Source organism: Fonsecaea monophora (genome assembly GCF_001642475.1).
Source record: "Fonsecaea monophora strain CBS 269.37 chromosome Unknown Scaff110, whole genome shotgun sequence".
NCBI lineage: Eukaryota > Fungi > Ascomycota > Eurotiomycetes > Chaetothyriales > Herpotrichiellaceae > Fonsecaea > Fonsecaea monophora.
In genome coordinates this window covers 90099-104562 of record NW_019174041.1, presented here as the reverse complement: position 1 = coordinate 104562, position 14464 = coordinate 90099, and the positions used below count along the sequence as shown (strand labels likewise).

Here is a 14464-nt window from a genome sequence, read left to right as displayed (position 1 = left end):
CAAAGAACGAGGGACATGTAGGACATTATATAAACAGGGTTGCCATGATCCTCTATCACTCTAATCGCGCTCTGACTGTTGAGAAATCCTGGCCTCTGCAAACGACCGGCTTCGTGTCATGGTTGCGCAGTGGAGACAAAGGTACGCAGTCAGACTGTGTTGGTAGTTGCCACAATGTCACTCAAGAGACAGTAGCGAAAGGAAGCAGAAGTCGTCTGCAAGCTCTTCCAAGGGAGAAGCTCGAAGAACAGCAGCAGCGCCCTTGTCGAAAATGACCAGCACTGGCCTCGAGCAACAGCGGAATTGGGCCGTCGACATCGAGTGTCGTGTGGTGATAGAAAAGTAACAGCATGACTGGAAAGAACGGCAAACCAAAAGTTGGCTTGTGACCAGTATTCACTAGAGCTGGACCTCAACTGGCGGCAACCACGGCGAGTCCATCATAGATTTTCTGCTTCACACGCGTGAAATCATCCATCTTGCTCGGAGTCATGGCAGTAGAGCTGACTGGCACCCCTTCCAGGATGATCCTCCCGGTGCCGAGTTTTCGTACTGCTATCATGCCGTCGACCAGCAGTGTGCCCTCACCTCGGAATTCTGCAATATGACCGTCCAATGCTATCAATCTCCGCAGGTCAGCTAGACGCAGGTCGCCAACGTGGATCGCATGGGAGACAGATCTTGTTGACGCAGCCAGGCTTGCTGGGAGAACATCGAGCACCGGTTCGACAGAGGACACCGGCCGAGGGCCAGCGGCAAGAGACACTTCTGTATCAAATTTCTGTTTTTTGGTCTGAGGATCCTCCTGCAGGTTGTCTCCCCTCGGTTCGCCCTTGAGTTGACCTTGGATGGTCACCACTCCCATGTTCTTGACATTTTGCCAACGGAGCGTCTTTGCCAGGTTGCGACTGAGCTTGACAACCCACGCGTTCGTGTCGACACTGGCATCCACAGTTTGGCCCTCGGCAGGAGTAAAGATTTCCGTGGACGGTTCCTCTCCTGCTCCCGCCACTTTCATCCCGAGAAGCTCTTTACAATCAGTGGCCAGAGCAACAGTGTCTGAAGCATTGCCACCGACAAGGATCAACTTTTTGGGTCCAATCAACGGTATTAGCATTTGCAGACTGCGTTGATCGTGCAGTCCAGCAAAGTCGACAAAGGCCAGCCTGGCATTGACCATGATCTCAGAGGTCGAATATACCACTTTTGCCGGTCCCTGGAATCCTTCCCGTTCCACTTGGACGTCTTCATCGGAATTCTCTGCGTCTGAATCTGCTGCGGAATCGCCAGATGCTGCCGGCGCGAATGCTGTTCGACTTTTCTTGTGTTGTGAGTGCCTGGTATCATTCGCCTCGTCCCACTTACGCTTCTGTCCGAGCTGGCCCAAGGACTTGGTGTCGTTGGCCGTGTCTTGGTCTTCTTTCTCCTCTTCCCTTAAGAAATCCTCCGGCTTGATGAAATCTCCAAACTCGTCTCCGCGCCTTCGCGAATGTGTATATGGGAAAAGACTGTTCCGCCCCTTCTTATTCCGTACATCATAATCATACACGCCTTTTTTGCGAACAAGAACGTTGACTCCCAGGTCTGCATCGCTCAGTGCCAGCTTATTCCGTGCTCCGTGACCGAGAGCGGCCGAAACATTCAGTACACGGCCCTGCTGTTCGTCGTCTGACTCGTCTGAGGATGTTGAGCTGGATTCGTCATCGATATTGTCGTCCGCACCAGCCTGGTCTCGCTCGTTGGCTGAAGTCAGAGAGTCTTGCAGCTGTCTTTGAGTCGCCATGTATTGTTGGTACCTTTGATTCTCTTGTGAATTCAGTGGTGCCTTCTCTGAATTTCGTAGCTTGAGCGTTTTACCTCCACTCTGGACCTGCTCCAACCATTCTCCTGTTGACAGCCCTTTTTCGAGAGCGACGCCATCCTGACGGTCTTCGTACCAAGTCCAGAATACCTGACTTGGGCTTTGCGACCCGGGACGCATGTTTACTCGTTCGGTCAAAACCACCAGATTCTCGGGCCTTTGGACCACATGATCCAACAGTGACCTCGAAAAACCCCAATCCATTGTCACATCACTCGCAAGGATGACTCGGGCCCCTTCTGCCTTCAGCATCCTTTCCAGTTGGCTTTTGCGCTCCACAATCTTGACGTTCTTAAACTCAAAAGGCCGCGAAGGTTTGCTCGCGCCATTGATCTGCTTACTGCCACTTCTTCTGTGCATCTGCGTGGGAGCTGGATTTTCGTCCTCGCCCTCGAATTCTCTCACAATGCTGTCGTCCATCCATTCGAGCAGACTTCTTGCATGTCGAAGAGTCGCATTGCCGGACCGACTGGCCAGGTATACTTTGGCAGGTTTTAGGGAGACAGCATTGGATGGGTCGGACCACGCTTTTTCCAGGATCCAAGCTAATTCCAATACTCTCGCGCTCGAGTCGGTAGGAATGAGAACTGTGCCGCCCTTAGCAACACAGACCTTGATATGCGCCAGCAGAGCCTCGTCACGAGCCTTCCGACCCCCAGACAGTGCGGCTCTTGTCGCCCCAATGCTGCTGCAGACGAGGGCGGTAGGCTTGCGCAGTTGTTCGATGACTTCGGCACCCCCAACCCCTCCAAACCACGCGGCCCCTGCTATAACATTCTCTCGGGCTTGGTTCCAATCCACGGCGTAGACTACAGACTCCATCCCATATTGTATGTGCCATATTGTGCCGCCCAAGGTATGACCCGAATTATAAGCCGTCAGTGTGAGGCCCTCGATCGGGGCGGAAAACGGAGAAGGTGTGGGTTGATGAGGTTGCGAGTATTTGAGAGGAGTGATCAATGTAAAATACTTGTTGATCTCTTCGTATGTCGGAGCCTGGCGCAGGATGTGTGACCGCGACTTGTCGTCGACGCTAGTTCCATCTTCAGGAGAACCCGAGCCTGGAATAAAGGTAGCCACCAGCGGGGAAGACGAATACAGGTCTTGGAGGAGGGTGCGGCCGAAGGCGATGACGGGCGGCGTGGCGTAGACGGGGATCTGGGTGAAGACGGGGATGTGTTTGCAGCAGTGCGCAAAGGCGCCCAAGTGAGAAGTGGTGGCATGGGTGAGGAGGATAAAGGATAGAGTAGAGGCGTGTTTCTCTATCTCGGCCAGCTGTCGAGTGTCGAACCGTTCGTCCCATCCCACATCCACCAAGATTTTGATTCCACCATCCAACTCAAGGATCGACTGCGACGCTCGAGACGTGCTCTGCGCCCCGAGCAAGGGAGTGATGGTGAACATGGCGGCGCGTTGTCTGGAGCCGAATCCCCGAGCAATCAAGGATACAATGGGAGTCTAAGAGTCTCCATCGAGGCCGGCGCGTCCTCAACTCACCGGTGGATTAGGATTTGTCCAAAAGAGGAGTCGCAGAAGATTGTTTTCGATGTGGGCGCAGTTTGTCAGTAGGTGGAAAGTTGATTGAGAGATATTTTCTGTCTGACATTAAATTCCGCTCCGTGTCCCCATGTCTAGAAGTGGGGTTTAGAGAAAAATGAAGGCGTCTGACATCATCAACGAAAACTACCATGCAAAAGGAATGTGACGATGATGCACTGAAGACAATCATTTTCAGGAGCTGGAAATTCGCAGCTGGTAGAGCGTCTCTGTAGTCGCTGCAGTGTGCACTCTCAAGGGAATGTAACTTTCAATGTATTTTACTCGAAGGGATTCATTTATTTTTGCTCAATTTGTCGCTCTGGTCTCCGTCACGAGGCTGACGCCCCTCACTTCTGCCTCGCTTTGCTCGTGAGAACAAAGGAGTGTCCTCGAACACTGGATACGGATATGTTCTTCTTTCCCACGTAATGACAATGCCTTGAAACACACAATGCATTGAAGCCGAAATCCTACGATTCCAAGTTGACAAAGGTCTTCTGACCTCATCTCGGAGCATGGTGAGACAGCGCGATCAAAGGGCATTCGACACACCAAGCAAGTGCGGCTGACGACTCCTATACCACACATCTCCCGACCCCTCGATAACAGAACTCGAGGTAGTTGTCGAATATGGAGGACGATGGGTACTCCTCCAACCAGTCGAATGGCCACGAGCTACCTATCCCAACATCACACCAAAAACAAAGTCCCCAAGCACCACATGCGAAAGTCCAATCCACCGTCAAGGAACTACCAACCTCGTTGTCGAAATCAGATCAAAGCCACAAGGCTCATTCTGATACGAAGCAGGCCAAGCTCCTGGCATCCATTGAGCAGTTGAGATCCAACATCTCCACCACAGAGGCAAGCCTATCCACGAAGCTCCGAGAAATCACGCAGCTCAAGTCCTACCCTACTTCAGCGTCAACCGCATACGAGAATAAACAGGGATCAAATCGAAGATCATCCTCCTCCTCGTCCTCGTCCTCCTCCTCCTCTCAACAAGGATCTGTTCCGGAAATTGTCCAGCAGCAGCACGACTCTACCACCATTCCTGCGTCGATGTCCGTAGAAGACGAGAAAGCCGCCCTCGCTCACGCCCACTCGATCATCAACAAACACATCTCGCTGCTCAAGACGTACAACGAGATCAAGGACGTCGCCATGGAGATGCTGGGGCTGATCGCGGAGAAGGAAGGCCGCAGACTAAAGGACGTCATGGACGAACGAGGGATAGACGAGCGCGACTGATGTGGATGGATGTAGTAACGGTATGATCGGCTATCAAGACACCGCTTAAACATACTGTACGACCTCCATGCGGATCGCTACCCAATGTCCTCCGAATCACATCCCGTTCTGAGCAGAACTCTCGACTCTCTGAAGTAAAAGGACGACCTCATTGTCCCCGACAGCCCGCAAGCTACGCGGTTACTGAGCCGAGGTTCTGTTTTCTCTTTAACCGTCCTGGTTTCGGCACGCTTTTAAAGGTTGACTCCCATTATGATTCCCTGCTGTCTTCTCTACCAATGCTCAACGGGGAGTGGCTCTACCTCTCAGATATACTGAACGTTCTTCGGCCCTTTGGAATCAGTGATTCTCTGGTTTGGCCGGTCCCATCTGCTCTGTCTGACTACATGTCATTATCTCCTGGTTGACGAGTCCTTAAACCACACAAGGAACGGCCTTATTTTGTGTTTTGCGAATTCGTAGTCAATGAATGAGGTATGTACTTCTGCCACTGACAAGATCCATAGGACAGGAGCGAGGAGGTGCCTATGCAGAATTCCCAAACAAAATAATTAAATCACGATATCGGCCATTCGCGGTCCATCCCAATAAACCCACTGTGTTTGAAGATCCACCCGCTTCCCAAAATCACCGCTGCTTTTCTAGACTCTGCAGACTCACTAGCTCTCTATACCTTCCCTTCAGTGCCATTAATTCGTGATGGGTGCCCTTCTCAGCGATGACACCTTTGTCGAATACGTAAATGACATCCGCTTTTTGAATCGTGCTCAGCCTGTGTGCTACAGCAACTGTGGTTCTCCCTTTCGCTGCGAAATCCAGGGTTGCTTGTATGAGCTTCTCAGAATTCGAGTCCAATGCTGAGGTAGCTTCGTCAAGCAGGAGAATTTTAGGATCACGGAGCAAAGCACGGGCAATGGCAATGCGCTGTTTCTGGCCGCCGGAGAGTAAGGCGGCTTTGCTGCCGACATCCGTGGCAAAGCCGTCTGGTAGAGACATGATGAAATCATAGATGTTAGCGTCCTTGCATGCTCGGATGATCTGCTCGTCGCTAATTTCACCTCGATCAACGCCGAGGAGGACGTTGTCCTTGATGGTTCCTTGGTACAGCGTCGGCTCTTGGGACACCAGGGCAAGATGAGAGCGGTAGTCATTGATATTGAGGCTCGAAATTTCTTGACCATCAACATAAATACCACCGGCAAGTGGGTCGTAGAAACGCTCCAACAGTGCAATGGTTGTCGACTTGCCACATCCGGACGCGCCAACAAGAGCAACGTACTGTCCAGGTTTGACGGTTAGGTTGAGGCCTCGGAGGACCGGGACCTCGGGTCGTGTGGGATATCGGAAATGCACATCACGGAACTCAATGGTTCCTTCGACTCGAGTGATTGGTGCGCCGTCGTCTGACCACGCATCGATGGCAGGTTGACGGTCGTAGAGCTTCTTCAACTCGGCGGCGGAGTTCTTTGCCTTGGACATATCTCCAGCAAACGAGAAGACGGTACCTGCTGATTGTGCGCCGAAGATGATTTCCGAAAAGACAATGAAAAATTGAAACAAGGTGTATTCGCCTCGGACCAAGAGTTTGCCTCCGTACCAGAAGCCCAGCGCGAATGCCAAAAACATGGCCGACTGCGATGCGGCGTACAGCGAGGAGTGCTTCAGATTCGATTTGAGAGAGTCACCCAACTGGTCTCGAAGCTGGCGCCTATACTCGCCATAGATTTCACGCTCCGTCGTTAAGGACGCAACAGTCCGGATGGCATTGGTATGCTCGCAGGCATATCCAGCTGACTTTTCGTAGTGTTTCTGGTTGATTGCACTGAATTTGGCAAGGACCCAGAACCTGACGAAGCCCGTCCCGAGGATGACAGGCAATGCGCACATGCAGACCAGTGACAATTTCCAGCCGATCGCCAGTGCCACCACAACCGCAATGATCAAAGTTGACGAACAACTTATCAAGGTTCCGAGCGTCGCTCCAGAAATGGATGCAAGATGGGTGGTCTCGGTCGACAAGAAAGACGTGAGGGCGCCTGTAGAGTTTTCGTCCTCGTCAAAGAAAGCAATGTCTTGCCTCAAGAATCTTCTGAAAGCACCGTCTCGAGCGCGCTGAACCAAGCTCTCACTGCAATAGGCAAAGGCGATGCCCTGTATGCACATGGCGATTAGATCCACAAAGGCCAGCATCAGGTACATCAAGCACCAGAAATCGACATCGTGACGAATCTGGTGGCGGAGAGAAAGTGGTTGAGATAGTGCCACAATGCATTTGGCGAAGAAAATACCCTGCACTGGCTGAGCGGCTCCTGCAATAGCTGTGAAGAAGAATCCAATACACATGATCCACCATTCTTTTCGGTTGAAGCGTGCGATGAACATGATCAGGGTCCAGAGCGAATAGCGAGCTTCCTTGTCCCTCTTTTTCTCGGCGAGGACGTTGGAAGACACTGATTTCCCGCTTCTTGTTCGACCAAGCGCAAGCTTCTCGTCATCGGGGTCTGCCATCCCAGCGCTACCGGATCTGGTAGATTGGATCTTGGTGAGTTCTGCTTCGCCGGCAATGGCTTCTTCTACAGACTGGTCATCCTCGTCACTACCGATGCGCTGAGCAGAGACCAGGTTGAAGTAAGCCTGTTTCCTCTCTACCAGCTCGTCATGCGTGCCTTGTTCCACAATGCGTCCCTGCTGCATAACCACAATGTTGTCGGCAGTTTTGATTGTCGACAATCGATGGGCAATCACAATAGTAGTTCGACCTTTGGCTGCAGTGTCCAGTGCCTGTTGCACCACTTTCTCGGAACGCGTATCCAAAGCGCTTGTAGCCTATGCGATCACCGTTAGTATGAACTGTTTCGTAATTAGGTCTATTCTTCAATACTCACCTCGTCCAAGAGTAAGATTTTCGGATCACTGACGATGGCTCGTGCGATAGCGACGCGTTGTTTTTGACCGCCAGACAAAAGGAAACCACGTTCACCGACGTGCGTCTCGTAGCCGTCGGGCAGCGAGGAAATGAAATCGTGAGCGTTTGCTTGTTTTGCGGCATCAATGATACGCTGTGTTTGCTGCTCCTCTGACTCATTCTCGTATTTGGACCCGACGAGTCCGTTTTTGATATTTTCTTTGATGGTCTGGCTAAAGAGGATAGGTTCTTGTTGAACGAGGGCGATTTGTTGTCGAAGCCAATGCAGGTTGAGCGTGCTGAGGTCGTGCCCGTCAAGGAGGACAACACCCCCAACAGGATCGTAAAACCGCTCTACTAACCCGACTATGGTCGACTTACCAGATCCAGAAGCTCCGACGAGCGCGGTGGTTTTGCCCGCGGGTATGACTAGGTTGATGTCTTCCATGACCACGACTTCAGCTCGCGAAGGGTAAATATGCTTGACATTGCGCAATTCGATCGTTCCCTCAACTTGATCCAGTTTTTGGCCATCGTCAGAGAGAGGGTCAATTGGGGAAGCTCGGTCGATTGTCGAATAAATCTTTGCCGCTGCGCCAACACCGGCTGCAAAATGTTGCATATGGGGCCCGACGTTGCCAAAGGAGAACGCACCGATCATGACGGCAAAAATAATGGTTAAAATGTGGGCAAGAGTAGTCTCACCGTTGACCAGGAATCGCGAACCCATCCAAAATGCGAGACCGTAGTTCAAGAACAGAATACACAGCATGGCGCCTATCATGCAGCCCAGGGCGGCCTTGCTTCGAATCCCCCACCTTCGAGCCTCGAGCAGGTGGATGTTGTACTGCTTCGCAAGCTTGTCCTGAGTACCGAAGGCGACGGCGTTTCTGATCGAGGCCAGTACTTCTTCCGCTACTGAGCCCCCTAGTGCATATGCTGCTAAAGACTGTTTGTTCCATCCGGCCATCTTTCTGCCTCCAGAGCCCATAACCAGCACGATGGCGAAGACTGTGGAGGTGCAGATCAAAGTGAGTTTCCAATATTTGACGAAGCCAATAACAAACGCGGAAAAGAATGTGGCTACACCAGTCAAGGTCAAGCCGACCTTCTCACTGATGGCCTCTTGGATTAGATTGGTATCCGCGGTGATGCGAGTTGTGACTTCTCCGGCTCCCAACTTGTCGAAAAATCCGATATTCTGTCGCAAGATTGCTCTCAGATATTGCTCGCGAACTTTCGAAGTAATGTGCTCGCCCGTGTAGATGAAGAGAACGGTCGAAATATAGACGAGAAAGAATTCTCCAATGGCCAGGTAGATAAAGTAGAGGCAATATCGTGTTAGAGTGGAATCGAAACTTGATGTGAGATTGTTGAGGACCAGGCCCTGAAAAGTACCACTGAGATTACCAAAGACAACGGTCATAAGAGGCAATACGGCGCCGGCGCCGATTGCGCATATGCATGCTATGACAATGAAGACCTTGTCCCATTTTGTGGCATAGCGGTATAGCGTCCAATAGGTGACTTTCACGTCTGGCACATCCAACTGCTTTTTCAGAACCGCCCTTTCATGCTCTGGTAAATGGGACAATGCCGCATCGCCCTCTGGGACGTCTCGAACCTGAACAATCTTGGAGTCCAGCTTGGAGAGGTCGGGACGATTATCCGAGTCAGAGGATTGGGATGTAGGCGACGTTGGCGAGACAGCAGTCGTGGGAGATTTGGCATGGCCAGAGATAGGGGTAGATGGGCCAACTGGAGCAGCAGCACTCTTCTCAGAGAGCGGCTCGGTGTCTTGTTGCTGGTCCGTAATAATTCCTAGTTGTGATCTTTCCTTCTCTTCAATGTTGTGTTCAATGGCGGCCGCGCCGCCAGGCAATTCGCCCTGGCCGCTCGGGTTCATGTTGAGGCCTTATCACGGTGCCGTATTATGAAATGAGGCTTCTGAGCGAAAGCTAGCAGAGCATGATGGATGAAGAGGAAACTGAACAGTGAGAAGGATATGCGAGGGGCAAATTCTCAGCCGCGTCGATACGTCGAGTGTGTGTGCCTTTAGCAGATCGACGGATTCGAGCGCGAAATCTGAAGGATCGTGACTGCGAACCGTTGTAATTCTTATCGGAGTTTCTTTATATGCAAGAGTCAAAGGAGCGGACGTATTAGAAAAAGAATGGACAGAAGGTGAATGACGATGATATGTACACGACAAACAGGCACCAAGGACAATATCTCGGGCCCGAAAACAATGAAAAGAGATCCAACGCCTCGTGGAAGACGGACTTTTAAGATGACAGTCTCGGGTAACTCAAAAATAATTAATGCGAAGCAACGAGGAGTCCATTGGTGAAGGGGGTGAGCGTAATTGTGGAGCCGGGCCTTGGGTAACCTAGGTATTGCATGCGAATTTAGCGATGATCGAGTACGAGCAGTAATGCCTGATGCCTGAAAGATTGCGCCGTGGGCGGCCTTCAGGCGGGCTGTTGCCTACGGGAGTCGGCGCTTAGGACCCGTAGCCGACTGGCCACCCGGCAAAGACGCGGGGTGTCTTGGTTGCCCACGGTTTGTTGAGGCTCGTATTCCGCGTTTCTTGCCAGTCACAGTTAGTCAATATCCACTCTCCGTAAGACTTGCATAAACGGTGCATAAAACTCTGCTTGTGCACCTAGTTTTATTCGCACATAATACGGAGTATCCCCAATTGGCAATTACTCAATACTCATATCAACAGGATATCGGTAGTTATCACTATCTATCGCACGAGAGTATACGAAGAATCAGGTGAGTTATAGATAACGTTCAATGATGCTAGTCACAGAATACCAGGATCCGGTACCAACTGGCTATAGTATTTCCAGTCTCGATGTCTGTGTAGCACAGCACGATGGACCACAAGGCATTGGAGGATGGCTCTGATTCATCAACCCAGCCATTAAACTGGTAATCACTGCAGCCTGCCACTTTCGCCGGTTCCCAATCCTGTTACATAGGCACTCAAACCCGAAAACATTCCGGAGGATAACCTCTGACGCATTCAACAGTCGTTACACCCGATGCCTGCTTGTGATCAGAGTTTCGCCTTTTGCACCACCGCCTGATACTCGTCGACCCTTCTCCTGGATTCCAGTCCCCGACGGTTGCGATCTAGATCTCTCGCGGCTAGCTTTGCGCGGGTATCAGCGCCTTCGTCTAGGTCTTTGATCACCTCTCGGTATAGTTCCTCCTTGATCAGACCATATGACTTTCCTTGAGCCTTCTGAGCCAGCTTCATCTCCGAAATGAAGGCGAGCGTCTCTTCAACACCCCCAACGCCATCAATGATGCCCTCTTTCAAGGCCTCCAGGGCGGGAAATCTTCTGCTCTCCAGAGCCATATTCCTGAAAGTCGTCATGTTTAACTTCACTCGAAACACTGTTGCCATGGCTGGTTGAAGAGCTGCACCAAAATCTAGCTCGTTCAGGCACAAAAACCCCTTGTGAGGGTTCATGATGCGATAATCATGCATCATGGCGGTCATCAAGCCGCCGGCGAAAGCATGGCCATTTATCAATGCCACTGTGGGCATTGGATAACTGATCAAACGACGCCACAAGGGATAAAGACTGTTTGGGAAGAAAGTCGGGTCCTTGATAGCATTCTCAAAGTCCAGCCCATTGGAATAGAACTTGGTGATGGATGAGGTCGTTATGACCACTCCCCGAGGGAGACGGTGCTCGATAATGTCAAGTGCCAGCAGGAATGTTTGATTGAAGGCGGGAGTGAGGCGGTTGTCCGGCGGGCTGGAGAAGGACAGGAGGTATACTTGAGGAGCGGCCTGGGTGCAAATGAAGTTCCCTTGCTCGCCTTGAGCATTTGAGCCAGCATTCAACGTCGGCGGAACTTGAAGCACGAAAAGAGGTGGGATTGGTGGCATGGCTAATTAATCGCTATAGAAAAGAAACGAATAGTTGATTTCGTGGAAGGTTGAGGTTCGCTGGGGTTTCGACGACGGATTGAAGACTGTTTTGAATGTTTCTGCCAACGTTCAGATATGATTAGTCGAACAAACGTTTCTCTGACGAGCCGAGGTGCAGCACCTTCTGTTTGCTTCTCTGGCTTCTGACACGCAGGACAACCAGCTTGCCAGGTGAAAGCGTCAGGTTATGTGCTTGCTCTCAACACAAAGACCCATGGACACTGAGAGATGAGATCAACTCGAGTCAGCCGTGTACTGATGAAATGTCGTCTTGCATAGGAGTTTGCAATTACTCAAGTCAGAGATAGTACAGTCAAACTCGTGCCGTCAAAGGCATGTGATTTTGTCAGACCAGCAGCCTTTTTTGGTGTGTCTCTCTCTCTAGACCCCCAGGCTCCTAGGCTCACTAGGCCCACGTGGAAGCCCCCAACTCACGACCTCTGGGCTCTAGCTCGCCCGCTTGCCTGGTCTTGGGCATCACGGGCGTCCTGACTAAGATGTGCCTCTGCCCGCAACCACCCACAACAAATGCGCTTAAGGCCAATGACGTCTAACCACTTAGTTGCCCTGCCTGTCTGCTTCTTACTCTTTTATTGCGTACCCGGCAGCAACCGGATTACTGGCTGGTCAAACTGCCCAAATAGTCCTCGAGATTTCAAAGGTTGGCTGCGCGACACTGAACCGTCCTAGATTACTGGCTCCCAATCACCGAGTCCAATTGTTCTGCAAGTGACCTGCTCGCACACAGTAAGAGCATCCTGCGTGCGCTGTTTACCCTGACCATCGGTCGACTAATCCCCCCAAACTATCACGTTGGCAAACCTGACCCGGTGCCATGGCGCAACCGGCGCAGAGTCCAGCCTTGGATACTTCGATCACCAAGAGCTCAACCAGAACAACGTCTGGGACATCGACAGTGTGGGAAAAAACCAAAGGATATTCCAATACCGCCTACGAGAAGGCCCTCAAACCAGGTTTCAACAAAGCCTATGCGGTTGTTGACAAACTGGGAGCCCCTGTCAATCGATTGTCAAACAAAGTCGGTTCCGAAGCATTTTGGCCCACCTCCTTAGACAAAGAATCAGAAAAGGCGGCTCGGATTCTACGTGGGTTCTGCAAGGACGGCTTCTATGAGCAGATAGAAGAGAAGGAGGCCAAGAAAGTGGAAGAGCGGAATGCAACAACGGTGGGTGTCCCGCAAGGCAAACAAAGGGTTATGAAAAAGATTCCGGCGAGTGTCATAAAAAATGCTGTCGGGTTGGCTATATTCACAACCATGCGAACCGGGTGGCTCTTCGGTGGCTCTGGCGGTGCTGGCATTCTTGTCGGCAGGCATCCAGAGACTGGGGAATGGAGTCCTCCCAGTGGCATTCAGACGCAAAATCTTTCCTTTGGGTTCCTCGCAGGAGTCGACATCTACGATACAGTACTCGTCATCAACACATACGAAGCCTTGGGAGCTTTCACAAAGTGGAGGACTACCTTGGGGACTGAGGTCGGGGTTGCAGCAGGCCCCGTTGGAATCGGTGGCGCTCTCGATACTGAATTGACCAAACGCCAGGCTCCTATTTGGTCATACGTGAAGAGTCGCGGTCTTTATGCTGGAGTCGCCCTGGAAGGGAATCTTGTTATTGAACGTACCGACGAAAATGCAAGGTTCTATGGAGAACAGATCAGCGTCACAGATATCCTTGTTGGCAAGGTTCGATATGCACCTGTTGAGCAGTACCAGGTCCTTCTTGACACCTTGAAGGCGGCTCAAGGTGACGAGGTAGATGACAGCTTGCTCCCGGATGCTCCGGCTCCGAGTGACATGGAAATCATGCCACCAGGTGAGAGTTAGCGAACCGGCTTCAATCAGGTTACTGACTGCCTACAGGAGGAAGTACCTTTGGTATCCCAGCCGAGGATGATCCAGATCCATATGGAGTGAAAGCCCTGGAGGCTGAAGGATTGAATATCCGAGAGGCAGGAACTCACCAACGGCCTAGTGCAGATGCTTTCGAGTTCAAGCCGTCACCCACCAGCCCGATCTACTCCCATTTCTCACGTCGAAGTGTCGATGGCTCAATTCGGAGTCGGACTTGGAGAGAAAGCACTCACAGCCTCGCTAGTGTCGATCGAGGTACCCAGACGGATGAGGACGAAACGAAAAGTGCTGGAAACAGCCCTCGACGGACGTCGATGAGAGGACTTGACTTTCCAAAGAAACACAGCCAACTCGTGGATGACGCGGCTGAAGAGCCACAGGAGCGCAGAGAGTCATTCTCAGACGTAGATTCTGATGTCGAGGTCTCGACAGCTGTGCCAGTCATGGCCCGTGCGAGAGTGGTTGAAGTTCCCAAACGTGTCCCTCCAGCATTACCGCCGCGGAATCCTGGCCGCGTAGCATCCCCTTCCTCGGAAACACAGGCGCCCGTTGATGGCTTTGACAAAATTGATTTGAACGGCGATGCTGAACAAAAGCACGAGGGCGGCCACGTCCTCACACCAACATCCACTCACGAAGCCACCGACTCTGCATTCCATTCCGTACCAGTGACGCCCACTGAAGAGTCTAAGGGGAACCCTAACGATATACCAGGATCTTTTCAATGAGCAGTCTGGGTTAGATGGGGCTTCAAAAATAAAATAATGCTTGCGGGAATTTTAGAACAGTTGTACTGCTTCGCTTAGCAACTATGGGAGACGAATTGACGCGAGACGAAGACACTGCAATCAAGTACATGGGAAACTTGGAATGAAGCTACGATGTCTGCTCCTGCTGTTGCGATGCTCTGCCGGTGAGCCTCATGACGGCCATCGCTTCCTGCTGTCAGGAAATGATCCTCCTTGAGAGCGGGCGCCTCGCGCCTTCGACGTGGGCGCTGGCCTGGACAGTTCAAGTTAACACCTTTTTTCCTCTGTGTTCATCTCTCTCTGCTCCGTCTACGCCATCATTGCACTGGTCATC

At 51.7% G+C, this 14464-nt stretch overlaps 5 protein-coding genes across 5 annotated transcripts; 2 read left to right on the top strand and 3 right to left on the bottom strand.

The window, feature by feature from the left end:
* Nucleotides 1-412: 412 nt before the first annotated feature.
* Nucleotides 413-3265, bottom strand: AYO21_10122 (hypothetical protein; the record flags this gene model as incomplete). Its single annotated transcript, XM_022660046.1, has 1 exon — nt 413-3265. One exon carries the CDS (start codon nt 3263-3265, stop codon nt 413-415), a length of 2853 nt encoding a protein of 950 aa, XP_022507680.1.
* Nucleotides 3266-4030: 765 nt separating this feature from the next.
* Nucleotides 4031-4651, top strand: AYO21_10121 (hypothetical protein; the record flags this gene model as incomplete). The annotated part of the gene is made up of 1 exon (XM_022660045.1): nt 4031-4651. One exon carries the CDS (start codon nt 4031-4033, stop codon nt 4649-4651), a length of 621 nt encoding a protein of 206 aa, XP_022507679.1.
* Nucleotides 4652-5278: 627 nt separating this feature from the next.
* AYO21_10120 (hypothetical protein) lies at nt 5279-9462 on the bottom strand (the record flags this gene model as incomplete). The annotated part of the gene is made up of 2 exons (XM_022660044.1): nt 5279-7477; nt 7537-9462. 2 exons carry the CDS (start codon nt 9460-9462, stop codon nt 5279-5281), a joined length of 4125 nt encoding a protein of 1374 aa, XP_022507678.1.
* A 1161-nt stretch (nt 9463-10623) lies between these two features.
* Nucleotides 10624-11469, bottom strand: AYO21_10119 (hypothetical protein; the record flags this gene model as incomplete). Its single annotated transcript, XM_022660043.1, has 1 exon — nt 10624-11469. The coding sequence occupies one exon, from the start codon at nt 11467-11469 to the stop codon at nt 10624-10626; it is 846 nt and encodes a 281-aa protein (XP_022507677.1).
* An 877-nt stretch (nt 11470-12346) lies between these two features.
* On the top strand, nt 12347-14109 carry AYO21_10118 (hypothetical protein; the record flags this gene model as incomplete). The annotated part of the gene is made up of 2 exons (XM_022660042.1): nt 12347-13343; nt 13391-14109. 2 exons carry the CDS (start codon nt 12347-12349, stop codon nt 14107-14109), a joined length of 1716 nt encoding a protein of 571 aa, XP_022507676.1.
* Nucleotides 14110-14464: the final 355 nt, after the last annotated feature.